Genomic DNA, 25,660 nt, shown 5'->3' with positions numbered 1-25,660 from the left:
CTTGGCACATGGTGGCTGTCTACAGACGCATTCGGCAGCCTGTCCATTCTTCCACCTGATGGGGGGCAGAAGCGACCCACCAGCGGCCCCCCGGCTGGACGTGAAATCGTAAAGCAATTAATCAAACCTGCTAAAAGGCCCGGCTGACAAGAGCAGGGCTGGCCACACTATCTGTCACCACTGCTGTATTTATCATGGAAATCCAGCAGGGGCCCCGGGAGGCGCAGCGTCTGTCCAAGGGCTGGAGCCGGGGGGTGGGGGGGGTGGGGGGGGTGGGGGGGAAGCTGGGCCTGGCTGCCTGTGGCTCCCTCTCCTGCCTCCCTCACTCACCCTCACCGCGCGCCTCTCCGAAGAAGGCGCGCCCCTCACACCCAGCCCCCGTGTGCGGTGTGCGTGGCGGGGAGAGAGACCCTGCTCACCGAACCCTGGGTTATCGAGGCTGCTGTCGGAGCCCCGGGACACAGGATCGGTCACCGCCTTGCACTGTTGTCACCTTCCTGCGGGAGTCGCCCAGCGGGACTCTGGCGGGGACACACGACGAGGGGCCGTTTGCCCGCAGCCAGGTTTCACGGACTCCGGGGAGCGGTCACAGTAAAGGCAGCGAGATTGTGCCCGTCTACAGGAGACGCACGGTCAAACCTCGCTGACAAAACGGTTCTCAAAAGGCACAGAAACCTAGATCTGATTCTCAACCTACGGGCACCTACTGGTTTTCATCTCGCAGCAGCCAGGCCGATGGTCCGGGGAGCGGCTCTGACTTAACACAGCATCTGGGCAGCTGACAATATCCACTAAACGCTCATCAGCACGTATCCCCTGCCGGGAAATTAAAACGAACCCACGCCGTTCCTGCCACCTCCGAAAGGTAAACAATCTAAGAGACGACGGGAGAAACATTTGGCAAGAGCACACATACAAGTGCGTACGCACTGTTCACGGGCAGGGCTAAGCGCAGACTCCAGAAGGTGACCGAGAGGCTCAGGAGGGCGCGTGCAGGCGCACGAGCGCGCTAAGGCAGCCTCAGCTCCCCGTTGAAGACGTTCTCGGATCACGCGCCGTGAATCATTAGCACGTCTCCGACGGGTCAGGGAGGGCCGGGGGTCGCGGACACTGGAGAAGCCCTGGGGCGGAGCCTGTCTCTGCTTCCCCCACAGGTTGTCAAACGCGCACGTGCTGCCCCCGGCGAGGCTCCCCCGAGGGCCCACGGACGGTACCCTCACGGAGACACCTTCGCCGCCGCAGCGATGTCTGCCTGCTCTTCCCTCGCTCGCAGGGCAGGGTGGAGAGGGGCCACACCAGCCGCCAACAAGGGTTTCTCGCTAACACTCTCTACAAAGCCCAGAAACCACGATCCCGTCAGTTTTCTCTTCCCCTCCGCGGGGTGTCTGCTACTCACGGGAGACGGGCCGAAAACGTAAAACACCATCCTCCCGCGTGTCCACAGAGCCCAAGTGCCCACGCCCGCTAAGGACCGGAAGTGACACGCTTGTCGGACGGCAATCTTCACTTGAGCAACGATCTTAACCGTTCCTCTAAGTTCCTCGGAGGGAAGCGAATCGCGATCGGCAAACGCCGAGAGGCCCCTCGCGTGCGGGGCGCCTCGCCCACAACCGGCGCCTGCTCTGCTGCCGGTGGGTCTTCCCCGCCGTCTGTCCACACACGGGAGCCAACGACTAGCTCTGCCCGTGTTCGTGAGAAGACACGACCCGGTCGGGTGCCCGCGGAAGGCAGCGGATGCCCCAGACCCGGCACGTTCGGTCGAGTGCGGCACACAGACCCGCCCGCGCACTCTGGAGGGACCGTACGGGACCCGTCTGCTGTCGGAGACCCCGGTGCCTCCTCCTTACCTTTGCCGATGACGAGGCCGCACTTATCCGCCGGCACGGTGTACGTTATCTCCTGGACGCCCCCGGGGGCACCCACGCTCCAGTCGCCACGGCCACGGCCTCGTCCTCTGGCCACCGCGAGGCCTCCGAAGCCATCTCTTTCCTGGGAGGGAAGCAAAGCTCGAGTGACGATTTCTGCCACTGCCACCGGGACCACTTTTCATCTCCGGGGAGGAGGCGAAGTGACGGGATGGAATCAACGCCATGCATTACAACCTGAGCACCTTTCCACGTTTCAGATTCTGAAGTGCTCTCTTAAAGCCGGAATTAACACCAATCACAGGCGCGTTCAGGGAGGACGTGTGCAGCCTAACGGTGGCTACGTAAACGGCCCTGAACCATCCAACTACAACAGGCAGTCAGACATAAACTCCGGTGTCTGAGGCCCAGCGCCCCTCTGCTGGGCAGTCTTTGGGACTGGGCCCTACAGTCCAGGTATCAGGGGCCAGTTTTCTCCTTCACGCCGAGGCCGAGGGAACAAGCCACGCGGCTGGGCCCGTGGTTTGGGGGCGGAGCGGCCTCTGACTCCTTCTCACGCCGCACCCTCAGCAGAGAGCACATCCCTCAGCCAACACCCTACGCCAACACCCAGCGGAAGGTTCCTTTCCCTCGGGGGCAGCCAATCTCATCGGAGGTCCTGGTCCTCTGAGTCACTCTGGAGCTGCAGCATTTAAAATCTTCTCTATCTGGTTTGGTTTTTAACGTTTATTTTTGAGAGACAGAGAGGGAGAGAGCGAGTGAGCAAGTGGGGGAGGGGGAGAGAGGGAGACACAGAACCCTAAGCAGGCTCCAGGCTCTGAGCCGTCAGCACAGAGCCCGGCACGGGGCTCGAGCCCACGAACCATGAGGTCACGACCTAAGCTGAAGTCGGGTGCTTAACCGACTGAGCCAGCCAGGCACCCCCTCGTCTTCTTTATCCGTTGAGGGCAAACCTGGTCCAGCTGAGAGCTCCCTCACGGAAGGGAGAAGCTGAACAGATGTTGGACACAGCGGACAAACGTTCGGCAAGACCTGCCTCTGCTGACAAAGAGTACACTGAGCATTCACCCAGAATCTAAACCAGCAGAAAGCGGAGATGACTGGAGTGCCTTTTTCCCTGCGCTCGGCTATTATGAGTCGCAAACAGTGAGTAAATGTGGCGATTTTAGGGACGGACGTTAAATGCGTGCCCGCTCGCACACACACGCGCGTGCACGCACACACAGAGCCAACTCCCCGGCAGGTATCAGATTCTCGGAGGTGCCGCTTGCGCCTCCGCAGCTCCGGGTCCGTAGACGATTCTCTGCTAAAAAGGATGCTGGGCTCACGGAGGGATTCTCTTCTGAGTTCATCTGATCCTAAGAATCGCCCGTAACTCCAGAGGAAGCCCAAGCCCCTCTCCGGGGTGTGCTGACTCGGGGAGTCTGGGGAGGGGGCTATAAACCCGTAACTTCAGCACGGACGCTTGACGGCTTGGGGGACCCCGTGGGCGGCGCGGCCCGACGCGCACCCCTCGGTCTGCGGGGGAGAGGACGCGGCCCAGGGAGATGCGGGGACGGGTCCCAGCTCGCGCGGCGCACAGCAGAGCTGGGGCTGTGGTGTCCGATCCCGTGCTTCTCTCTTCGGCTCTAGGTGTTTTGAAATTTCCCTCAGGGGCCACGCCGACCCAGCTCGGCCACAGCGACTCCCAGGGCACTTCACAACCGGGGTGCGGGTGGAGATGTTAACGGCGTCACACACGCCTGCTCACGTCCCCGAGACAGAGACGTGCGCGGAATCCAGGGCCTCAAGGCAGCCCGAAGACCTGGGGGGTCCTGAAGTGCTTTCTGAAGCGAAGATTGGAGCTCGCCGAACAGTCCCGTGCCCAGTGCACCCGATGGCTGGAAACCTGGCGACCTGCACTGTACTTCTCGAGATAGTTCCCACAGCCGGGAACTTACCGAATGAACAAAAGCTAGATCCTGGGACAATAAAGTCAGGAGAGCGAGAAGCTGGCACCAAAAAAACGGGAAGGCAGGAAAAGGGCAGATGCACAGAGGCCGCCGGCTGTGCCCCCAGAGGCAGGCAACCGACAAGAGACCTGGGTTCCAGAATGTGACCGAGGGGGCGCGACTGCTCTGTGGTGCTGTCCCGAGACCCTGGGTGGCACTATCAGCTTTTGCAGGGGACATATTCCAACTCCAGAGAGCCGGACTCACCTGGGCTGTAAGAATAAGCTCGTTGATGACGTGTGCTGCGTGCTGACACCGATCTGGGGGCCCCATGACTTGGGCGGCTCTCTCCGGACTAACACCATCGTCTGCCGAACAAAGGGAGAGACAGGGTTAGAAAAAGCCCAGATGTAACTTGGAAACAAAGGATGACTTGCAATCGCTGTTCCTACCAGATGCGCAGAGAAACGTACGTGTCTACCTCTTTTTACACCGTCTATGCCAACACTCGCTTCTCATGCAATTCCAGCCATTTGATTATTATTTTTAATCTTTTTATTTATTTGTGAGAGAGAGTGGGGGTGGGGCAGAGAGAGGGAGGGAGATGAGAGAACCTGAAGCAGGCTCTGTGCTGTCAGTGCAAAGCCCAATACGGGGCTCGAACCCACAAACCGTGAGATCATGACCAGAGCCGAAGTTGGACACTCAACGGACTGAGCCACCCAGGCGCCCCAAGCTATAGCCATTTTAAAAAGATATCATTACAGAAACAAAAAGCAACTAACGTGAAAGAAAGCAGAGTTGAGGTATGGCAACGTTTCCAAAAATCAGCACACTGCAATGTTTTCCCATCTTCAGGGAAATTAAGACAATGTAAATAATTTTGCTCCTGAAGGCAAATCTGTAACATTTAAGGAACTGTCTGTCCTTCGTTTTAAGATATTAGTCCTTTTTCAAATGGTTTTACCTTTAGATGATGAAGTCAAAATAACAAGATTTTTTTTTTTTTTTTTTTTTTTTGAAGTCTTTACTTGACCAAATGGAAAGGTGGAAACGCCATGAGGGCCCAGAGAAAGCTGGACTGGTATTTTGGTACCAGAATAGAGGAGGGGGGCGCAGAGAGAACACACACAGGAGCTTAAGTACAGAGTCCTTGTCTCGTTAAGCGCGTTTATAATGCTTCGCGGCACTAAGGGTTTTTGAGAGTCATCAAAACCAACCTGGTTTGAACTGAATCCTCACCCCGGCATCGTTCTGAATCTTTTTGATCATCTCCCCATTTCTTCCTATTACAATCCCAACAGCAAACCTCGGCACAGACACCTGAGAGCACAGGGAAACAGAACCTGATCAGCTCTGTCTGCAAATCGGTTGTTTCTTAAAGGGTACATTAAAAAAGGAAAAAAGAAAAAGAAAAGAAAGAACAGACAACTTGATTTTGACTGTAGTGCCTTCCTGGAACGCAGCAAGTTTCTCCCTCTTAGGAAAAGGAAAAATACCATGGTTGACGATGGCATTCCTACCTCTTAAGTATATTCGATCGAAATAGTTACAAAAATGAAGCAAAGCAAGATAAACCTTATCAAAAAAAAAGGTTAAAAATGGCAACCTTATCTTCCCAATTCTCTGAAATAAGCACAAATGTACCGTGCACAATGATTATACTAACGGTCCGTGAAACGTTTCCCTGCCCTTCATTCTTTTGTCCGGTGAAATATACAGAACACAGTCTTTATCATCGTAACCATTCGTAAGTATACAGTTCAGTGGCATTAAACACTTGCAACGTTACGCACCCATCACCGGTCTCTACATCCCCCAAACCTTTTCATCGCTGTCCCCCAGAACACCGTATTCTATTGAATGGAGACTCCTTCCGTCAGCCCTGGTCACCTCTCCTCTCCATTCTGTCTCTATGCACTCGCCCACTCTAGGCACCTCGCGGAAGCGGAATCACACGGTATTCATCCTTTTGTATCTGGCTTATCCTGCTAAGCATGACGTTTGCAAGGTCCACCCACGGGGCTGTGGATCTCAAGATTTCATTCGAAAGGAAAGCTTTTCATCCCGTTCTTCCAAGCCAGGCTTCCAAGTCTGATACATCACGACGCAGAGCACTGAGAAAATCTGGGCTCTGGTCCTCATCTGGGCAGCAGGAAAACCTCACAACCCAGAGGAATGGCCCATTTCCCTGCAATGCAGGACGGCTGCTATGCCTCCCACCGCCTGGCTCCTCCCCCTACGGCTGGGTCCTTCCTCACACCAGCCCCGGCTGCCAAGATGAGATCAAAGCGTGGCCTACGATCCGAAAGCTGGGCCCAAAGCTAGGCCCGTTTGCCCGGGAACTAACTAACCAGCCGGCCGGTCAACCATACCTCTATGCTGCCTCCTCCCACGCGGGCGTTGAAGTCACCGCGGACGCCTCGGAAGTCAGCTTGGTCCTTCTCCCGGATGATCTCCAACACCATTTCTCTTGCTTGCTGCGTGAACACAGAGCAGAGGCATTACGGAAAACAAAACCCTAAGGAAAGACACGACACCAGGGGAAATTTCAAGATCAGACCCTGTTAAGTTGGGCTGAAAGACTCGGAAGGCGCTTGGCCGTGGGACAGCTCCCTTCTTGCATTACAACACGAGACCGGGGAAGGCTAGTGAGGGTCACACCGATCAGATCGTAGGTGATGTGTTCCTTACGTTGCCCAAGATACCCACACGGACCAGGGCCCACCCTCTTTTAAGCCACAGTCGGATCAGCACATTTGCACTGGGTCAGAGCTGAAGACGGCCCTGAGGCATTTTGGCACACTGTCTCTTTTGGAGAGCTCTGTGTGCAGGTTCCACGGAAAAGAAGACATTACAAGGCACCCCATCACAGAGAAGCAGCAGGGACATAAAGGGAAAAGGCCAGCCCAGGGAGCCCGGAAAGACCTTCTAGTACCCAGAGAGCAAATACCCCAAATACCCCAAATACAGGCAAGACTGCCTCCCAGGCCTGGCAATCCTGGAGGCACGTCCTTCCTCTCCCCACAAACGCACTGAAGCCCAGCCGGCCGGCCCACACCAGTCCCAGCCCCACAGGAATCTGCACTAAGCACCAGCCGTGCAGAACAGCTCAAGGTCATGTGGGAGCCCACACCGCACCCTGGTTCTGGAAAACCCAAACCAAACCAAAAAGTCCCAAAATAGCGATTAAAGTCTTCTGACATTTGGAGAAATCGGGAGTACGGACAGGCTGTAAGAGGATGTTAGGAGACTGCTGTTCTTTTCTTAGGCCTGGTTTTGCGGAAGTTAGTTCTCAGGAGAGACATGTTCAGGATCTACGGGTGGACAGTCTTGATGCCTGCCACTAACTTACAACTGGCGAGGAAGACGTAAGTGAATAAATAACACACGCACAGACACAAGTGTGGTAAAATGACAGGCAGGATGGGGCTACACAGGTGCTCACTCTTCTCTCTTTTCAACGTGTCTGTAAGCTTGAAGTTTCTCATGATAAAAAGTTGGGGAGGATATGGGGCGCCTGGGTGGCTCAGTCGGTTAAGTGTCCGACTTCGACTCAGGTCATGATCTCGCGGTTTGTGAGTTCGAGCCCCACGTCGGGCTCCATACTGACAGCTTGGAGCCTGGAGCCTGCTTCGGATTGATTCTGTGTCCCCCTCTCTCTCCGCCCCACCCCTGCTTGTGCTCTGTCTTCTGTGCTCTGTCTCTTCCAAAAATGAGCAAACATTAAAAAAAAATAAAACTTTTTTTAAAATTGGGGAGGGGTACCTGGGTGGCTCAGGCAGTTGAGCATACGACTTCAGCTCGGGTCGTGATCTCGAGGCTCATGGGTTCGAGCCCCGCGTCGGGCTCTGTGCTGACCGCTCAGAGCCTGGAGCCTGCTTCAGATTCTGTGTCTCCCTCTCTCTCTGCCCCTCCCCCACTCACACTCCATCTCTCAAAAATAAATAAGAACATTAAAAAAAATTTTTTTTTAAGTTGGGGACAGAAAACAAATGAACAATAATTTATACTAAATATAGCAAACAGACAATTTTCAAATAAAAAAATAGTAAAAACCTGTTGTAGTTATTTTCCTGCAGATTTCTGAAGCGTTAACAAAATAAGCTCTTTGCTCTGGTATTCTTTACATAAAAGAACCAGAAGTTCCAACAGAGAAGGCAAGCCCACCAGCAAGCAACTGAAGAGGTGAAAAGCCCTGGGAGGAAAGGCCCCTGGGGGACCTGGGCCCACCTGAAGGGTGTAAAGGGCTGTGTCCCTGACTGGAGCCTACGGAAAGAGACCGTTTTAATCACTGGCCCTCAATCCTGTTTTAAAACCATTATTTTACAGGGGCTCCTGAGTGGCTCGGTCGGTTAAGCAACCGACCTCCGCTCAGGTCACGATCCATGGTTTGTGGGTTCAAGCCCCGCATCAGGCTCTCTGCTGTCAGCACAGACCCCGCTTCAGATCCTCTGTCTCCCTCTCTCTCTGCCCCTCCCCTGCTCGCGCACACACTCAGGCTCTCTCAACAATAAATAGGTGAAGGGGATTAAGAGGCACGAACTTGCAGTTATGAAATAAATAAGTCACGGAGTTGAGGAGTACAGCATAGGGGGTCCAGTCGATAATGCTGTAATAACCCTGTATGGTGACGGTTATGGACGGTAAGCACACTCATATCGTAACGTCTACAATTTCACAATATGTCGAGTCGCCATGTTGCACCCCTGAAACTGACATGGTATCGTAGGTCAACTACAATAAATACGTAAATAAACACGCACACACGTACATATAATGCTGGGGGGGGGGGGGATATTTTGCCAGAGACTGGTAACGTCCACTGGACCAAAGCCCCAAGACTCCGACAGAGCAACAGCTGTTGCTGACAGACCAGCTCGCCAGGTGCGTCACCCAGGAGCTCCTCTAAGTGCGGCAAAGGCGAGGCACGCTGCAGCGGGCAGGAAAAGAACCTTCGCATCGCACGGGAACAGACACGTCCCCACGCCCGCAGCCCACTCGCATCCCTGCCGACAGCAAGAGGGACGGTGGAGCCGCCCCTTCAGCTCAGGTCATGACGGTTTCCAGCTAAGCCCCTCCCTGCTTTCGGAAATGGGCTGCCCTCTGTGGCCAGGAGCTCAGGGCACGGGACACTTGCTACGAGGACACACACGTGCCCGTGGGGTGCTCACCTCTTGCCTGAGCTGGAGGCCTTGCAAAACGGGCCGAGAGAGAACGAGCGAGGAAGAGCCAAACAGAGCCCGCACCCGAGGGGACCCACAGGCCACCACGTGGAAAACTGCATCCGATCGGTGCAACAAAACCATCTTCGTTTATGGGTAAGTGTCCGTGACCACAGCCACCATCCTCATGGGGCCCTTGGGCTCTCAAAATATGGCCAGCATAAATGAGGAGGTCAATCACTGAATCCGAGTTCATTTAAATGGCCGCCTGTGGCCGGTGGCTCTGGTGTAGGCAGTACAACCCCCGAGCCCTTCCACCATCACACCTGGTTTGGGACGACGGCTGACCTTAAATAAGGGACCATCCAGTTTTCGAACCTCCCGAATGATGTAAAAGCCCTACACGTCCTACCAGGTGACACCCCCACACCCGGGGCCTGCCCGATTCACGGTGTCTTTCCTACCTGTACTTTGAACGGGTCCCCGGTGATGCGGAGAGGCTTGTCTGCTCCCGTAGGCAACGGGCCGTCCTGGATCATGACCATTTTCACACCGGTCCGCTCCTGTGGGGGCAGCACGCGGTATGGCCCTCACCACCAACGAAGGAGAATGCAGTGCCGCACGAGAAGCAGGGCTGGGCCACGTCCCACCCACCACGAGGCGCTGTCCCCCGAGGATGCCGGCATACAGGCCATGCCAGAGAGCCTCCAAGTGCGAGACGGAAAACCGGTTCCCCCAACCCTCCTCCTTTCCTGGTCCCCAGAAGATCCCAGTTTAGTGAGCAATTTTTATGTAGTGCCCAGCGCGGACGTCCTCTCGCTGGGGCTGGTGCGCAGCTCTGAGAAGCGGGTGCGACCGTTTCTCTCGTTCACTGCTGGGCGGGCTCTGACAGCAAGTCGTCGGGGCTTCCAGAGCGGGAGGGAGGGAGCAGGAGGCGGGTTCCGGCTTCCAGGGCTCTGGAGCCCACGCACAAGCGTGCCACCTGTCCGGGGCCCGGGCCACGAGAGGGCACCCACGGCGGACCAGGACCCCTGACCTGCCACTTCGAAAGCCCAAGAGTTCAGAAATAAAAGTCTGCTCCTAACTCATTTGGCAGCAAAGCCAGCCTGAGGTCACGGAAGCCTATTTCTAGACCCTTCCCTCACTGAGCGTGACCGTCATTGTGTTTGGCTATGGAAACAGGCATCGGATTACAGGGTGCGGTCCCAGAACTTGCCGGGGCTGTTAAATTCCGAAACACGTTTGGCTCCCCAGGTCTCTGATGGGGGGTTCTGGAACAGAAGCAGCTAACATCCACAGAGCATCTGCTCAGTAGCAGGCTCTGGGCTGGGGTCTTAAACATAAAATCAGGAATATTATTTCAGCTTCTTGACAACAGTGAGGCAGGCACTTCCCCGCCTTTACGGACGAGGACTACCGAGTCCTCGAGATACACAGAAACGTATTTAAGATCACACAGGTAACGAGGGGGCGTACGGCTGGCTAAGAGCCCCAGCTCTGGACACGGTCTTTTCATCTGAGATGTGGTCATCTGGTGGTAAAATCCTAGTAGAGCGTCACTGCCCCAAGGCCGTGGTAAGTTCGGGGGGCGGGGCGGGGGGCGGGGGAGCCGCAGGACTCGGCATCACAGCGGGCCTCAGGCCTGGCCAGGGTAAACGTTCAGAAAAGCATCTGTCCGGCGAGGCTGGAAGGTCTGTTTAAGCACCGCTGTGCTAAGGGCTCACCTACCTGCAGCTGCTTTATTGTTTCCCCTCCTTTGCCGATGACCAGACCCACTTTAGACGCGGGGATAAGAATTTCCTGGATGGTGCTATTGCCGTCTATGTCGTTATGAAAGCCAGGTCCATTCCGACAGCGATCCACAATCTGCCCCAGGAGCCGTTTGGCTTGTCTTTGGGCGGGAAGAGAATCACAAGAGAAGGAGCATTAAATGAATGCGCTAGGCACCCACGAAGGGGAAACGGCACCGGGGGGAAGAACACGAGGGAGTCAAGGCAGCCCTCCATCCAGCTCCAGCTCCTGCCCCCACAACCCGGGAGGTCTCTGCCATCCGCCACGCTACTGGGCTGGAATTTAAAAGCGACCCACACTGCACGCCAGTGTTCCAACACAGCCCCTTCCAGCCTGCCCTCCGCTCGTGCTGCTGTCTGGCATTCACTTCACACACGTGTCTCGTCTCCTATCAGAAATGTCAGCCGCTATGGGGGCAGAGACCACCTTTGCTCCCTCTGGTCCCCAGTCCGGCATGACGCTTCCCCCAGAGTAGACACTCGGGAGGACACTGGTTAAATATGGGCAGGAGAGAGCAGCGAGAGATGAGACGGGAGGAAAGAAAGCAAGGGTTAGTAATCACCACCCGAATTCCCAGACTCCAAAGGTCTTCCCCCTAACCAACCTGCTCTACGACTCTTTTTTTTTTAATCTTTTTTTATTCTTGAGAGAGAGAGAGACAGAGTGTGAGTGGGGGAGGGGCAGAGACAGAGGGAGATGCAGAATGGGAAGCAGGCTCCAGGATCCGAGCCGTCGGCACAGAGCCCGACGCGGTGCCCGAACCCATGAACCGTGAGATCGTGACCCGAGCCGAAGTCGGACGCTCAACCGACTGAGCCCCCCAGGCGCCCCATCTACGACTTTTGAGCAAAGACCATGAACCGCCAGTCTGGTGTCGAGGGGTGGGAGAGGGAGGAGGCAGGACGCCGGTGCGGCTGCGGAGTCACAAACGCCTGCTCTGAGCTTTTCTGGCTGGATTTTCAGGACCCTGCTTTTCCCTGCGATGCTGCCTGGTGCCGGTTTATCTGGAGGCGGGGGAGGGAAACCGCAGTGTTCAAACGGTACCACCCAACCCACCGAGGCCACCTGACGGGGCAACTGCCTTTTCTGCACCAGAATCTCCCCTGGCTGCCTTTTGTTTTGTTTTCACTGTTTATTCTTTAAACCACCACGTACAACCTATTTTTTGGTTCCTCCAATAGGGAAGAATTCAGCTACTACACAGGCTGGCTGTACTGTCCTGAAGTTACAATCCTGTTACCCCGAAGGCCTGGGGAGAAGAGACGCAGAACGGTTAGAAGAGTAAGGTGGGAAACAGATGTTGCCTCTGGGAGTCCTGAGCCTCTGTGTGCAGAATCGGCCTGCGGGTCTTCTCAGCTTAGCGGCTTTTTAGTATTTTGCTAGCGTGCTAAATTAACCTGTGTTGGAAGAAAAATGCCGTGACTCCAGCAAAACCATCCCGTGTGCCCTAGAATGCACACCTGCCGGCAATCTTTATTCTGGTTCACTGCTTGCAATGCGACGGCAGAACAAGAGAATTTAAACTCATCTGGACTCCCGGAGAAATGGAGACGATGAAACAGCCCTGTCTTTTGAGCCAGACATAATCTCGGCACCCCTGTCCCCAGGTGCAACGCTACTCAGTGGATGGAAAGAGGGAAGCGAGCAGACTGGAAGTTAGTACCTCCCTGTCCCCTAGGAGGCTGTCGGATCGACGAGGCCTGCATCTGATACGAGGCTCGGAGCTCGGGTGGCCCAGGGGCGGCAAGCAACGTCAGGTGGTTGCAAGGGCCCCGAAAGCCAAGATGCCCTCTGATCGGCGCATACAGCCCCCCGAGTGGAGCCACGGCCACCGAGAGTCAATTCGTTTGGTTCGCAAGTGTCAGAAGGGCAGGGGGACCGGCCCAGGCAAAAGACCTGGTGCCGGCATGTCCCCCTGGTTCCCGAAGTGACGGGCTCACGAATGCAGACCTGCTCGGGCAAAGGAGACAGCGCCAAGGAAGAAGAAGGTCGACTAGAGCATTCGGGTGGGGTGAGCGCACGCTCTTAAGGAACCTGGTGTAGGAAGGAGATGTTAGGACAGCCGCCAGAAACTGTGGAATTGGACCGAAACGCGCTACCGCGTGCGTTCAACGGGAAACTCCCCTGGCGTGGCAGCCTCCCGGACCCTTCTCCGCAGGAGCGCCTGCTGTCGTGGCCGGGCCGCGGCACAGATCCACCGTGCTCAGTGACAGTTTGGCCCTTCCGTTTCTCCCCACGTGGGGAAGGAAGAAGAAGAGTACAAGGAAAAAGTAAATAAAATAAACTTACTCAATACTTTCTGGGGTTCCGGTAAGTACACAGGGCCTCTCTGGAATCCCAGAACTCTCTATAAGAAGAACCAAGAAGAGGAGGTGTGTTGGTGGGCGCCAGGCTGCTGTGCGCCTTTGCCCCACGTACAGACTGCCTCTCTGGGCTGGCTCCTACGCCGGCCCCACAGAAGCCCGGGCCCCAGAAAAAGACGGTCTGCTTCCGCCCGCGGGCAGAACGGTAAGCTGGGAGTGCCACCCTAGGTTCTCAAAGTCGAAACAAGTTCTGCAGGGGAAGTGGGAGGACATGGCAGAGGTGGCCGAGTGGGCCCTAATGACCAGTCCTGCTTCACTTCGGACCCGTCTCCGTGCCAAGGAGGGCCTGAGCCCCGTAACCCGCTCTTCCTCAGTTTCTCCGCTCGCAGAGCAGCTTCAGGTCGCCTGTTCCCAAGCGGCCTGGTGGCTCCCTAGCGAGGGATTTAACGGTCTGCACCTCCGGATGATCTCACCGCGACTGCAAGGCTACCCTGAGACGTCGGGGGCATCTCTGTGGAACTAGTTCCGGGCCATGTGACCACACAGGAAAAGCTTGCTTTCCAACACCACACAATGCTTTACTTTATTCCTAAAAAAAAAGCTGCCTCTCAAAATTCTCACTCAAAAAAAAAAAAAAAAAAAAGGACAACTAACACCAATTGCTGCCCTCAGGACACTGTAATATGTATCTTTTCAGTGGATAACACCTTCTCTAGTGCACTGTCCTCCTCCAAAGCCCCTCCTCCACTATGGAAAGAGAACAAATGCAAATTCGTCGTTAGACCTATTAATAAAAACGCTTCTTCCGCAATCTGTCTCTCTCCATGTCGCATGGTCGAAACGGACCCAGCTGGGGAGGGTCCTGAACTGCGTTTAACACATGCTCATTTAGCCAGAACCCCCAGCTGGCCAGGGCGGTCCCACTGCAGGGGAGCTGGTGGGCAGACCCCAGGAGTGATCCCAGAGCCCCAGCACTCTTCCGGGCCCCGCCGTCTGGCATAACATCCTGGTGCAGAAAACAGAGATCCTAGGGCAGCAGGCGTCTGGCAGGGGCCACGAGGAGCCACGGAACTGCGGAGGGCCTCGTGTCTGGGCCTGCTTTTGCCCTGGTTTTTCTGGTTCTCATCTGGGAGTCCGGCTCCAAAAGTACAAGGAAAACAGCAATCCCATATACTTACCCAGGCCCCCAAACTTCTAAGTAACGAGCAAAGGTAATGAATCTGGGCAACTTGGCAAAACACTGATTTCTACCAAACTGAGATCTACGAAAAAAAGAAGCCTTACCTGAAGCAATCTGAATTTTGCAACCAGATTCTGCTTGAATCCGTGAAATCTGCTCACCTCCCCTGCCGATAACTGAAACAGATTGAACAAGGTCAGAACGTGCCCCCCCATTCCATCTTTAGCCATGCATGAATGACTTAATTAACTCAGCAAACATTTACACTTGGCTCGCAGCACTACAAATCAGGGTGGCCTTGGTGAGCCCGTGGAAAGAAATCACAGGTGAAACACAGCAGACAAATGCAGGGTGCTCCAGCTGAACTGTAGAGAGGGGTGCGGTGGGGAGGAGGGCAGGGGTGGGGGTGGCAAGGGAGGGACCCACGAATCTCTCTCAGCCTGGAGAGAGACCCACAGCACTTCGGGGCTCTGGGGGACACATTGTGCAAAGCATTCTACCACCGTGACAGTCTCACTGCAAGGTTAATCAGGGCAAGTAGATAATGCGGATACTTACTAAATCCAACCATTTTATCAGGCACTTTGAATTCTTCTGTTATTACTGCCCTAAAAACAAAGAACATTTTGGAAAAACATATAGAATAAAGAAACTCACAGCCATTTTAGCTTTTCCCCTAAATTTCCCGTATGGGCAACGCTGGAAGACAGAGACTTAAAATGAACCGTGCCGACTGGGCCACCAAGGCCACAGCCCTCGAGAAAAGAGCGTCGTCTGATGGACCCTCTCCGGTCAATCACTTCTCGAAAAGACCCAAGCCGCCTCTTTCCTTGTGTCAGAGGAAGAAACCTCTGATTTTTCACGGAACCGTCAACTCTCCTAACAACTGCCTTTTCTTCTCCGTACTGCCTAACACTTACACATTCTTTGGGGCTTGCGGAGTGAGTTTAGCTTTCTCTTCTGGTCTCCTTTCTAGATACAGATATTCAACATCTCTTCAACATTCCCCGTTTCCCAATCTTTTTCTTGTTTTCTGGCCTCCCTCTAATTTATCTGATGTGTAGGGTGAGATACTCCCAATGGAACCAGCATCCAACAGAGGCCTAATCAGTGCTGACCAGGATGGAATAATCAGGTGCTTCTGTCAAACGCTATCCCGTCCTTTACGTGTTGGGTTGTTTTTCACTTTTTTTTTTTTTTTTTTTTTTTTTTAAACAACTACTGTGCTGGTTCTTTCAAACAAACCTTCCGATTTGCCATATAGTGTATTGCGGACAATATCCAATTTGCCCGACGCCCCAGAAAGCAATCAAATCTAAACATTTACCTTAGGAGGATGCTAAATGCAAGTAGTTTAAAAAGAAAAAAGGGTAATAAGCATTTTTAAACGTCTCTCGCACAGCTGGATTTTTACCCATCACGGAAAGGATCGAATAAAATGCACGTTTTTAGGGCAAGTGTGGCACTTGGAAGGAACTCAATAGCGTAAGTAGCACTTGCCAGCGTGTCAGTCTGAGGAGAGCTAACAGCCTTCGCCTCCCAGAGCTCACCTCCCCCGGTTTATACGTGTGCAGGGATCCTCTCTGGCTCTTGGGGTACTCACTGGAGCTCAGCCCGAAATCAGGCAATTCCAGCTTCCTAAATCAGTAAACCGTGGACAAAAACGCCAAGCCTCGGCGGGCCCAACACATCCGGAAAGAGGCGCGGGGTCCCCGTGGGAAGGGTTTCCTGGCTGGGGTGGAGGGTGACGGTGCTCCCATACGTGCAGCCACGAGACTGCGGCTCGTGTGCATGGCACCTGCTGTCTATTCCCAACAGGGGTTACTGGGGAATTTACTGACGGGGTTCAACGCTATCGTAACACAAATTGCCGCAAAACTCAGGCAGGTCCTCCGCCCTCAGGACGGTGAGAGGAGACCCTCTTTGAGGAAGAAGTGTGTGAAGAGGGGCTGGCTGCTCAGGGCTCCCTGGAGACAAAGCTCCATCTGACTTGCCCGAAGCTTGTCTAATGCACAAGGTACGGACGTCTTGGAAAGTAAAATTCTGACTAATTAAGGCTTTATAGGAGAGTGACGTTTGATACGAACGACGTCGTTTAAATTATTTTAGTTCATTAAAAAACAAAGCAAACCAGTAACACAGCAAAACCCAGGCTAAATCTTCTGGTTGACTGGTGCCTGAGGATTTCTAGAAAGCCCCCAACATTTGTGCAGCACACAAGAGGACAGAGCTGTATCGCTGCTGGTGAAAATGAAGGCTAATGTGTTACAGTAACTGATGCACAGCACAGAATTTCACCCGTGAGGAAAGAGACACTGTCCCAGGCTTTCCTGTGTATTTCATTCTTTTTAAAGGATGACGTTGTGACTGCAAACACTGCACCTTACAGAGACTGGTCTGTTTAAAGCCCAGGGGGCTTTGTATCTCTCTAAATCCCCAGTCTGTAAGGGAAGGCTATGAAGGTAAACTGAGGCAGGGGATCACATGGGCACCTCTCCAAGGTTCTCTGGCAAGTCCCCGCTGCAAGGGCACGGGGTGGGCCCTGGGCTTCTGCCCTCCCAGGCCTTGTGAATCACAAGCTTTATCCTGCGAAAGCCCAGTGACTCACACTTCTTCGGGACGCGTTTGCTCAGATGAAGACGTTAAGGGTTCTCAAAACACGGGGAAAGCCGTCCAATCAGGATGGAAAATTTCACAGTCTCTCCTTTTAAATTAGAAGTAGGTGGACAGAGAAAAAAAGCAGCTCCCACATCCTAGAGGTCTATTAAGTTTACATACAATAGTGGCTGATTTTTAATACTCCCTGTTCATTTATCCCTCGAGCTTCCAGTGTCTGGGAAAGGACTATTAAAAAAAAAAACCAAAAAAAAAAACCTTGAGCCTTAAAGAAATCTAGCTTCTGGTTTTTCACACTCTCAACCTCTGACTTGCTAACACTCTAGTACAGATGGTGGGATCAATAAACAATTAGAAATGATCAATAAATAATAAAACATAACCCACTGCTTACCTTTGATGTACCAAGGCCCCTAACTGGTTACCTACTGTGGCCAAGAGAAAGAGAAAAGAAAAATCAAAGCATTAGCACGGATAAACTAACTGCATCCTTACACAAGTCCTTCCCATTTCGGGGGCGGGGGGCGGGGGGGGGGGCGGGAAAAAAAGGCAGGCAGAAAGAAAGCAAACAGTAATTTAGGCTCAGTGGCTACAATGAACGCGTTACATGACACGAAACAGGAGGGGACGTCTTGATCAACACGGTCTCTAACCCAGTGTCCAGCTGAACGCAGGATAAGAAATTGATCTGTGTGTCCACATGCTGAGAGGCCTGGGAGAAAATCCCGCTCGCCTAAATCCCTCTCCCTTCCCACCTCCCTCCTGCTCGGGATCCAAACTCAATGTAAAGATAGTGCGGGTTCCCTCTTTCTCTTTTTCAAACAAATGAGAAGATTTACCCTCCGAGCCCGGGAGCATTGTTAAGGACGGCTCCACGGCAGCTGTGGTCACTGAGACCGTGCACATATGTTCCCGCCGGCCACGGGGCGTCCCCCCACCCCACCCCACCCCCCAATTCTCCCTGCCCTCCCGAAAACATACACATCTCAGGGAGAGGAGCTGGCATTTCCCCCCCTCGGGCCTCTTCGTTAACCCACCGCCACAGTCCACACGTCGTGGACGCGAAGACCGGGCAAGTGTCTGTCCGGCCCGTTTCACAGAGACAGCGGTACCAAACGGCCCTTACTATGAAAACCCACTCTGCAATCACAGTCCCACAAAACCACTTTAGCCATGCTTTCCGTTCCAGCTTCCCCTCTTTCAGCTACTGACGAGCGGCTCCCTCGCCAGCCATCAGCAAAAAGGAATCCGTGGTGTCTCTCTTTTGGAAAACGCGGCCCGGGAAACACGGTCAGCAGACACGGAAAGAGTACGAATCCTAAACATATTCCAAGGAACCGAACGGACCTTACGATGTGCTGGCGAGACATTCAAAAATAGGTCTCTGGGGAGAGTGGTGCGGGGGACAGACAGGAGGGAAGTGGGGAAGGGTCCGTCACATCAGCTTCAGAACAAAGAGGGAACTAGTCTGACATCTCGAGTCCATGGCTCCCAATTGCTTTTTTTTTCTGCGTGAACTTAACCCTGTCCTTCTGACTGGACAGGAGCTGGTCGTAAGAAGACAGAGGAAAAGAAACCAGGTCGTGATATGTACTTTTTAAATGTTTGTTTATGCGGGAGCACAAGCGGGGGAGGGGCAGAGAGGGAGGGGGACAGAAGATCTGAAGCAGGCTCTGGGCTCTTAGCTGTCAGCACAGAGCCCGACGCGGGGTTCGAACTCACAAACCGTGAGATCATGCCCTGAGCTGAAGTCGGACGCTCAACCGACTGGGCCCCCCAGGTGCCCCCTCAGGTCATAGTTTAGAAGAAGAAGAAAAAACATAAAGAAACAATGTTAGCAAAAAGTAAACGACGAGGCTACCAAGTCAATATCGTATCTCTTCCGGATCGATGGCAAGATAATGGTTTGCAGCCAAAATATTGACACGATAAACCATTAATCTGCTTATCTCAGGGATAAGAGAATTGTTTTTCATTGAATCTTAAAATTCTCGTTTTGCATTTCCAGTTTGAATATGACAAATGCTCTCTCTCACTTGGGATGGGCAGTGCTCACGATTCCCAGCAACATGGAGACTGGACAGTTACAACCTTGGGCAAGGAACCCCCATCACGCACTCAGCCCCTGGGTGTCGCGAGAGAGGAACGTCCGTCATGGAAGGCAGTGGGTCTGAAAAAAACAGGCTGAAGAAGAATAAAGAACGCCCACAAAAGAGTGCCCATGAGTTTGGCTACCTGTCCCTCCTCAAGGGTCCAGCTCGGCCTCTCTGCTTACTGTCAGAATTCCTCTCAGGGGCAAAGAATAACATACACTGAAGACAGGGACACTGAAGACTAAGATGGCTTGAAACGCCAAGAACGCAGAGAGATGCTTAGTCCCCAAACAGGACAACACAGCTGGACCCTGGCTCCTGGCCCGCAGTGCTGTTTGGTAAGAGATGTTCAAAAGGCGGATGATCTTCAGAGATTTGGGCCCGAAAAGCCACAGAAACAGGGTAAAGGGCAACGCTACCGTAAAGAACTTCATGAGGTTCACGAGAACGTTCAGGAGGCTCTTGGTCAAAAGCCATTTAAAATTTTGTGCCTGTCACAAATAAAGGAAATTCCTCTTGTCGGTAAGGTTATGTGTCACAGGTGTTGCACACGTGCGCACGCACACACACACACACACACACACACACACACACTACGGCCATATGCCTTGCTGACAAAGGGGAGGCATCTGCAAAGATTGAAACCAGAAGCACACACACCATCATCCCAGAGACATGGATGAGAGCCACACCGAAGAGTGAGATCAGGGGTGTCTGGGTGGCTCAGTCGGTTGAGCGTCCGACTTCGGCTCAGGTCACGATCAGGTCTCGTGGTTCTTGAGTTCGAGCCCCGCATCGGGTTCTGTGCTGACAGCTAAGAGCCCGGAGCCTGCTTCAAATTCTGTCTCTCTCTCTTTCTCTCTGCCCCTCCCTCCGCCACTCAGGCACACACGCACGCGCGCTCTCTCTCTCTCTCAAAAATAAACATTGAAAAAAATTTTAAAGAAAAAAAATGAAATCAATTTCCAATCTGGACTCAACTCGAGTTGGACTCTTAGGAAGGACACACAGCCCCCTTCCTCCATGCAAATACCGCAGTCTTAGGCTGAAACACACGATTTAAAGTTTCGGTTCCTGCAGAAACATTCCCATTTGAAGCCTCAAAATGAAAACCAGCAGTTAGATCAGGGACGCTAGGCACTCACACAGCAGCCTGGTAACATCTGACTCCAGGAACGGGGCGGGGGGGGGGGGGGGGGGGCGGGCTTCTCTTGGTCTTCATGATGAAAGTGGGGGGGAGTCAAATAAAGGAGGCTTGCGGGAACACCTATCAAGTTCAATTCAATAGTAACTACAGTCATTTTACTGTAAAAAAGGCAAAATACTGCATACCATCAGTTCTATTTCCTGTTAATGGTGCGTGCTGGCCAACAACGCTTCATCTCTCCTCCAAAGTTCAGCTCAGCCCCATTCCGGCATGTGTGCACGCACACACACACACACACACACACACTCATGCACACACAGTGTGGCTCTCATCTACTCTGGCACCCCGCATAATGGGAAGCCATCTGGGCTAGGGGAAAATGAGCTCCCCCATAGAAAAGATTCACGCCACGATATAAGAAATTCTTTCTAAAGAGTAGTAATACTCTGCCAATTTCAATAATGATCTTTGAAGAAAAATAAGGCACCGGACACATTCCCGCCCCGCTCCCCTGCCACGAGGAGAAAACCGTCTTCCTTTCTCTTCTCCGAAAGAAATGCTACCAACCCTCACTGTGGAACATGCCCAACTTTTCAATATGCATGCATTTTAACAGCCGACCCCCATTCCCGAGGAACAGCAGCACCCACGTCCTCCTCGCAGGTGCGCAGAGCAGCAGACCAGAGGCGGGGGAGCGGGTCGGCCAGGACAGAAAACATCAGCACCTTTTATATAACTGACCAAACAAATAAATAAACCAAACCTTCTTCTGCAGATTTGGGAAACAATCCTGCACCCGTGCCTGGATTCCCTGTGACTCTGACCGATGCCCTTCCAGGCCTCGGCTCCCGTCTGTGATGCCTGCGGTCAGCTGCAGGGATTTCTCCCATTTTCAAAGCGTTTTTAAAACACTTTTCTCCCAAGGGCAGCACAAAGGCTTCCCGTGTTCTAAGGAGGCAACTCTCCCCAGCCAGGGCCACAAAACACAGACAGGCTGAGGTCAGCTGAAAGTCCCTAGGCAAGTATTCCCTCAGGACTTTTTGCAAATTGTCATTTGTAAAAGGTGAGAGCGAACCCAAGCTCCTCTCAATAAAGGCGTCCTCACTTGCAAGCTAATATGCTTTGGGGAGCGGGCTCTTGTAGGTGCCTCACCCGCTGAGCCCACTCAGGCCTACAAGAGCCCAGGGGGGCAGACGCTTTCTCAGTAGGCCCCGTCTACTGACAGAAGGTGAAGGGCCCAGGTCAGGGTCTGTGCTCCCGAAGCTGTGCTCCAGGTCAGGCCTCTCTGGCCCAGGCACTGGGCCAGTCCCAGGGTAACACGGTGCACCAGGCCACCTTGGCCCTCAAGAAGCAGAGTCTTAGGAGGGCAGGAGAAAGCTCTGGGTGAGCAGTAACCTGACCTCGTCTCCAAGCCTGTGGGGGTGCCGGGAACCCCACCCGCACCCCTCCACAGTCCAAGCACCTACCCACTGCCTGACCCAAGGAAAAACAAGTCTGTGATACATGTTTGTAGCACTAGGCCTTATTTTCGTTTAAACCGGTGGCCATGAACTCAATATTGGGGATCACGAGCAGCTTTGTTAGAAACGAAGATAAAAAAACAGCGTATGATATACAGTAAGGGTACGTATCCCATAAAGCCTTTTATTTCAGCTACACGGGTTTTAACGTGCGTGTGCTAACCGGTTCGGATGGAAATAGTGTGAGCAGTGTTTTACAAGTTCAAAAATAACTTGTTATAATCCTTAGGATAACCTCACGAGGTGGGTATCGTCTCCATCTCACAGGTGAGGAAACAGAGGCTCGGAGAGGCTGGGCAACCTGCCCAAACTCACACAGTTAACAAACGGCAGAACTGGGATTCACACCCTACTCTCCCACTTTGGAACTCCCCTTTGCAGGCGTGCCCCATCATGGCACAGGAGACAGAGATTCAGGTTCAAGTCCTCCTTCTGGCACTTCTGGGGCATCTGCCCCGGGGCAAACCGCTTCCCCAGACATCGGTATCCTTATCTATACGAAAGGGAATTCAGGCTTCAGGGTTCCTTCCAGGAGCGATCTTTTCTTGTTCTATACAGGGGCCTCCCCACCCCGCCATCTCCAAACCCTGGCCATCACTCATCTATTCTCCATCCCAGAAGCGTTACATAAATGGGACCACACGGTATGCAACCTTTTGGGATCGGCTTCCTTCATCCAGCTGAATTACCTGGAGATTCATCCAGGCTGCCGAGCGTATGAAGAGTTTATTCCTTTCACTGCTGAGGAGCGTTCCGTGGTACGGATGTGCCATTTTGTTAACCATTCACCTGCTGAAGGAAATCTGAGCTGTTACGAACAAAGCCGCGACAGGTTTTTGTCTCTGGAGGACAAACTGGTGTAGCTGTGTGCTGAATGACAATGTGCGTGCTTAGTTCTGCACGTTTTCTCAAGAGGCTGGGCCATCAGACGTGCTTTTAAAAGCTCCTTGGGTGGTTCTTGCACCCGGCCAGGGTAGAGGGCCAGTCTGGGTCACCCGTTTCCTAGAAGGATTTTGAACAGCTATAAATCCCCTTTCAACTTGACGTCTAAAATCCTGTGTATGAGCTTCGGTCGTCGACGCCACAGATTCATTCATTCCTGTGGACGATATTGATCTACTGTGTCGTATCCAGTCGGCTAAGCCAACTGTCGAACCAGCCAGACCATACTTTGCCAGGAAAGAAAACAAGTCTCACTTCCTCTTTCCAACTCACACATACATGTTTTTATGCACCCATATGACTACCACTCACTTCTCGATTCTAATCCTAAAACGGGTGGATGAATGGAGGGGAGGAGGGGACCGCCTGAGCCTCTGCCGGAAGTTGCTACCTGAACAGAACCAAAATCAGATGCTTCCCCGTCAGTATGTCTTAGGAAGATTCTCGTGCTTTGTCGCCCTGGGAATCCCCGTCCAGAAATCTGGACTCCTGCCTCTTGAGGCACCCGGGGACGGTGACGTGCCTCCGTAAACCGAGGGGAAATGTGACCGGGGACACGGAAAGGAGAAGGGCACAGGGTGTCCGGCGCAGACACAATTCTCAGAGGGGTGCGTTTTAGGGAAGAGGGTGCACACGAGGGGAGGAGCTGGGAAGGGCTCCCTGAGGGCCACCCCCGCCCACCTCACCCGGGGGAGTCTTCACTCCCCCTGCTGGAAGACCAACCACCACTGGACACTCTTGATCCCCACCCCGCCCCCCAGGCCTCAGGCACTACGGGGGAGCGTGGGCTTTGGGGACAGTGCGAGCGGGCGTGTCTGAGATTCAGTTTCTCTCTTTCCAAAGCAGACACCCCGGTCCCCCGCGGGCTCCTGCCAGAGGCGGTGCGGGCCGTGCACAGTGGCCGACACGCCCATGCCCCCCGGCAGCAGGAACCCTGGGCCTCCCCGCGCCCCAGCACTGACTGCCGCCTCTCATCCCTCTTCCTGCTCGCCAAGTCTGGGTTTGAACAGATCTTTCCTCCTCAGTCTTGTTTCTTCCTCCTCTTTGTCCTGGGCCACACGTGCAAACACAAAACTCAGCCAGGGCCACAGAGATGCTCCGTCTCAAGTCTTCCTGTAAGTGGTTCATGTGAGAGCACACCCAAAAATTCTGCCTTCGCACCCCAAGAACACCAGCATGATAACGTGAGAAAGTATGGCACTGGGGACGCCCAGATGGCTTAGCCCGTTAAGCGTCTGACTCTTCATTTCGGCTCAGGTCATGATCTCATGGGTCATGAGTTCGAACCCCACGTCGGGCTCTGCACTGACAAGTGTGCAGCCTGCTGGGGATTCTCTCTCTCCCCCCCCTCTCTCTCTCTCTGCCCCTCCCCCTCACAAGCTCTCTCTCTCTCTCTCTCTCTCTCTCTAAATACATAAATAAGCTTAACAAAAAAGAAAAAGTACAGTACTATCTAGGATTGTACATAAACCTCAAAGACACCGAGGGCCCGAGGGCCAGCTGCACAGCCATGCTCCTGGACATCCAGAGCTACTTTTAAGCTCTGATGGCAGAGCTGAGTAGGTGGGACAGAGCCCATATGGCTTGAAAGTCTAAAGCAATTTACCGGATGGTCCTTTTGGGGGAAAAGAAAAAAAATGTTTAACTTTGAAAGAATAAACATCTTACGGACTGTGGGATCATGAGCTGATCGAGAGCCGGATGCTGAACCGACTGAGCTACGCAGGCACCCCCTCCCCGAATGGTCCTTTAAGAAAAGTTACGCCAACCCCCGATCCTGAGTAAATCTGCACCTCTCAAATCTCTTAGCTAATACTACTCTCTTCGATGTGGAGCTTGCTTTCCGCAAAATGTTCTAAGTGCTCACCTTGGACCTGAAAAGGAAGAAGTGAAGCATCACGTGTTTTATCCACCAACTACATAAGGGAGGTGAGGAAGAAAGAGTCCATGATCGTAGCGTGCAGAGGTCGGCAGGAGAAGCGCCTGGTGTCTGCAAACGTGTGCCCTGGGGAGGGGACACCGGTTTAGGACTTCAGAGCAGTGTGACGGGTGTGTGGAAAGGGGGAAGCAGGGAGAGGGGAGGGAGGAGAACAGGGGCCCAGAGAAGATAAAGAAGCTAGGGAGCACCTGGCGAGGCACTGAAGGGAGTCAAAACGGGTCCCTGGGAGGATGTCCCATCGCTTCCGAGACCCAGAGACCCAAGGACTGACCGGGACTTGGATAAGGTAAAGATTCCTCACTAAGGTAAAGCGCTGGGAGGGGGGATGGGTTTCAGGAAGAGCGAAGACAAGAGACAGGACCTGCGGCGAGGATGGGCGAGGATGGGCGAGGATGGGCGAGGATGGGCGAGGATGGGCAAGGATGGGAAGCCGCAGAAGGGCAGGCAGGGGAGGGCGGGACCCCCTGGGTAGCGGAAGCGAGGAGTGGAACTGGTCAGACTGGCTCCAGCCAAGTGGGGGGGGGGGGGCGCGCAGGTAGCAGGGAGAAGGCACTGGATAGAAAAGCTGTCACACAGAGAGCAGCAGGAAGAGTCCCGAGCTGGCAGGGTGCACCTGCCAGAAACCAGGAGGTGTGGGTGCTGACTGAAGATGTGCAGAGGTACGATGACCTGAGCCTGACCTGAGCCGAGCGGAGGGCAGGCTCTGGAAGCCAGGCTCCGACCCCTCTCGAGTGGGCTCACGCAGCGGTGGCCCGACAAGCTCAAACCGCCCTGGACACAACTGCCCCGGTCCCTTCCTACAACAAGACCAAGTCTCGTCCCTTAGTTGACTCGTTTTCGGGCTCCTATGCATACACCTGTTTGCAAATCTCAAGGCCCTGCCTAAACCTTCTGCCGAGGCTCTCCGCCTGACTTCCGGGTTGAAGCACTTTTAAACACGCCCAAGTAACACCTCCAAAAGCCTCTAGGGGACTGAGCTTTAACCCCCCAAAGGTTAAAGAACCCGGCCTCCCGGGAAAGGTAGAGGGTTCATGTTGCCAAAGAAGTGACCTGGTGAACTTCTGTCCAAAAAAAAAAAAAAAAAAAAAATCAAGCCAAACCAAACATACAAAAAACTGCAAGCAAGCCCTTTGGAAATCTTTGTTGCTCAGGAAAAAAAAAAAGTGTG

The 25,660-nt window shown here is 53.6% G+C and overlaps 1 protein-coding gene across 3 annotated transcripts in view; it reads right to left on the bottom strand.

Moving 5' to 3' along the window:
* The window catches only part of FUBP3 (far upstream element binding protein 3), a 50,965-nt gene that overhangs the window by 9,432 nt on the left and 15,873 nt on the right, over positions 1-25,660 (bottom strand). Inside the window, exons 3-12 of one of the 3 annotated variants that reach the window (XM_060608355.3) lie at positions 17,246-17,279; positions 14,794-14,843; positions 14,340-14,411; positions 13,042-13,099; positions 10,690-10,852; positions 9,426-9,524; positions 6,151-6,276; positions 5,017-5,119; positions 4,064-4,164; positions 1,848-1,989 (exon numbers count right to left, since the gene is read on the bottom strand). In XM_060608355.3, the coding sequence (XP_060464338.1) occupies positions 1,848-1,989; positions 4,064-4,164; positions 5,017-5,119; positions 6,151-6,276; positions 9,426-9,524; positions 10,690-10,852; positions 13,042-13,099; positions 14,340-14,411; positions 14,794-14,843; positions 17,246-17,279 (948 nt within the window). The remainder of the gene's footprint in view (positions 1-1,847; positions 1,990-4,063; positions 4,165-5,016; positions 5,120-6,150; positions 6,277-9,425; positions 9,525-10,689; positions 10,853-13,041; positions 13,100-14,339; positions 14,412-14,793; positions 14,844-17,245; positions 17,280-25,660) is intronic. The other 2 variants (XM_060608357.3, XM_060608358.3) reach the window with 2 other exon arrangements.

The sequence above is a fragment of the Panthera onca genome, chromosome D4 (assembly GCF_046562875.1).
Source record: "Panthera onca isolate mPanOnc1 chromosome D4, mPanOnc1 haplotype 2, whole genome shotgun sequence".
Lineage (NCBI taxonomy): Eukaryota > Metazoa > Chordata > Mammalia > Carnivora > Felidae > Panthera > Panthera onca.
Note: the sequence above shows the minus strand (reverse complement) of the source record. Positions and strands in the feature narration are given on the sequence as shown.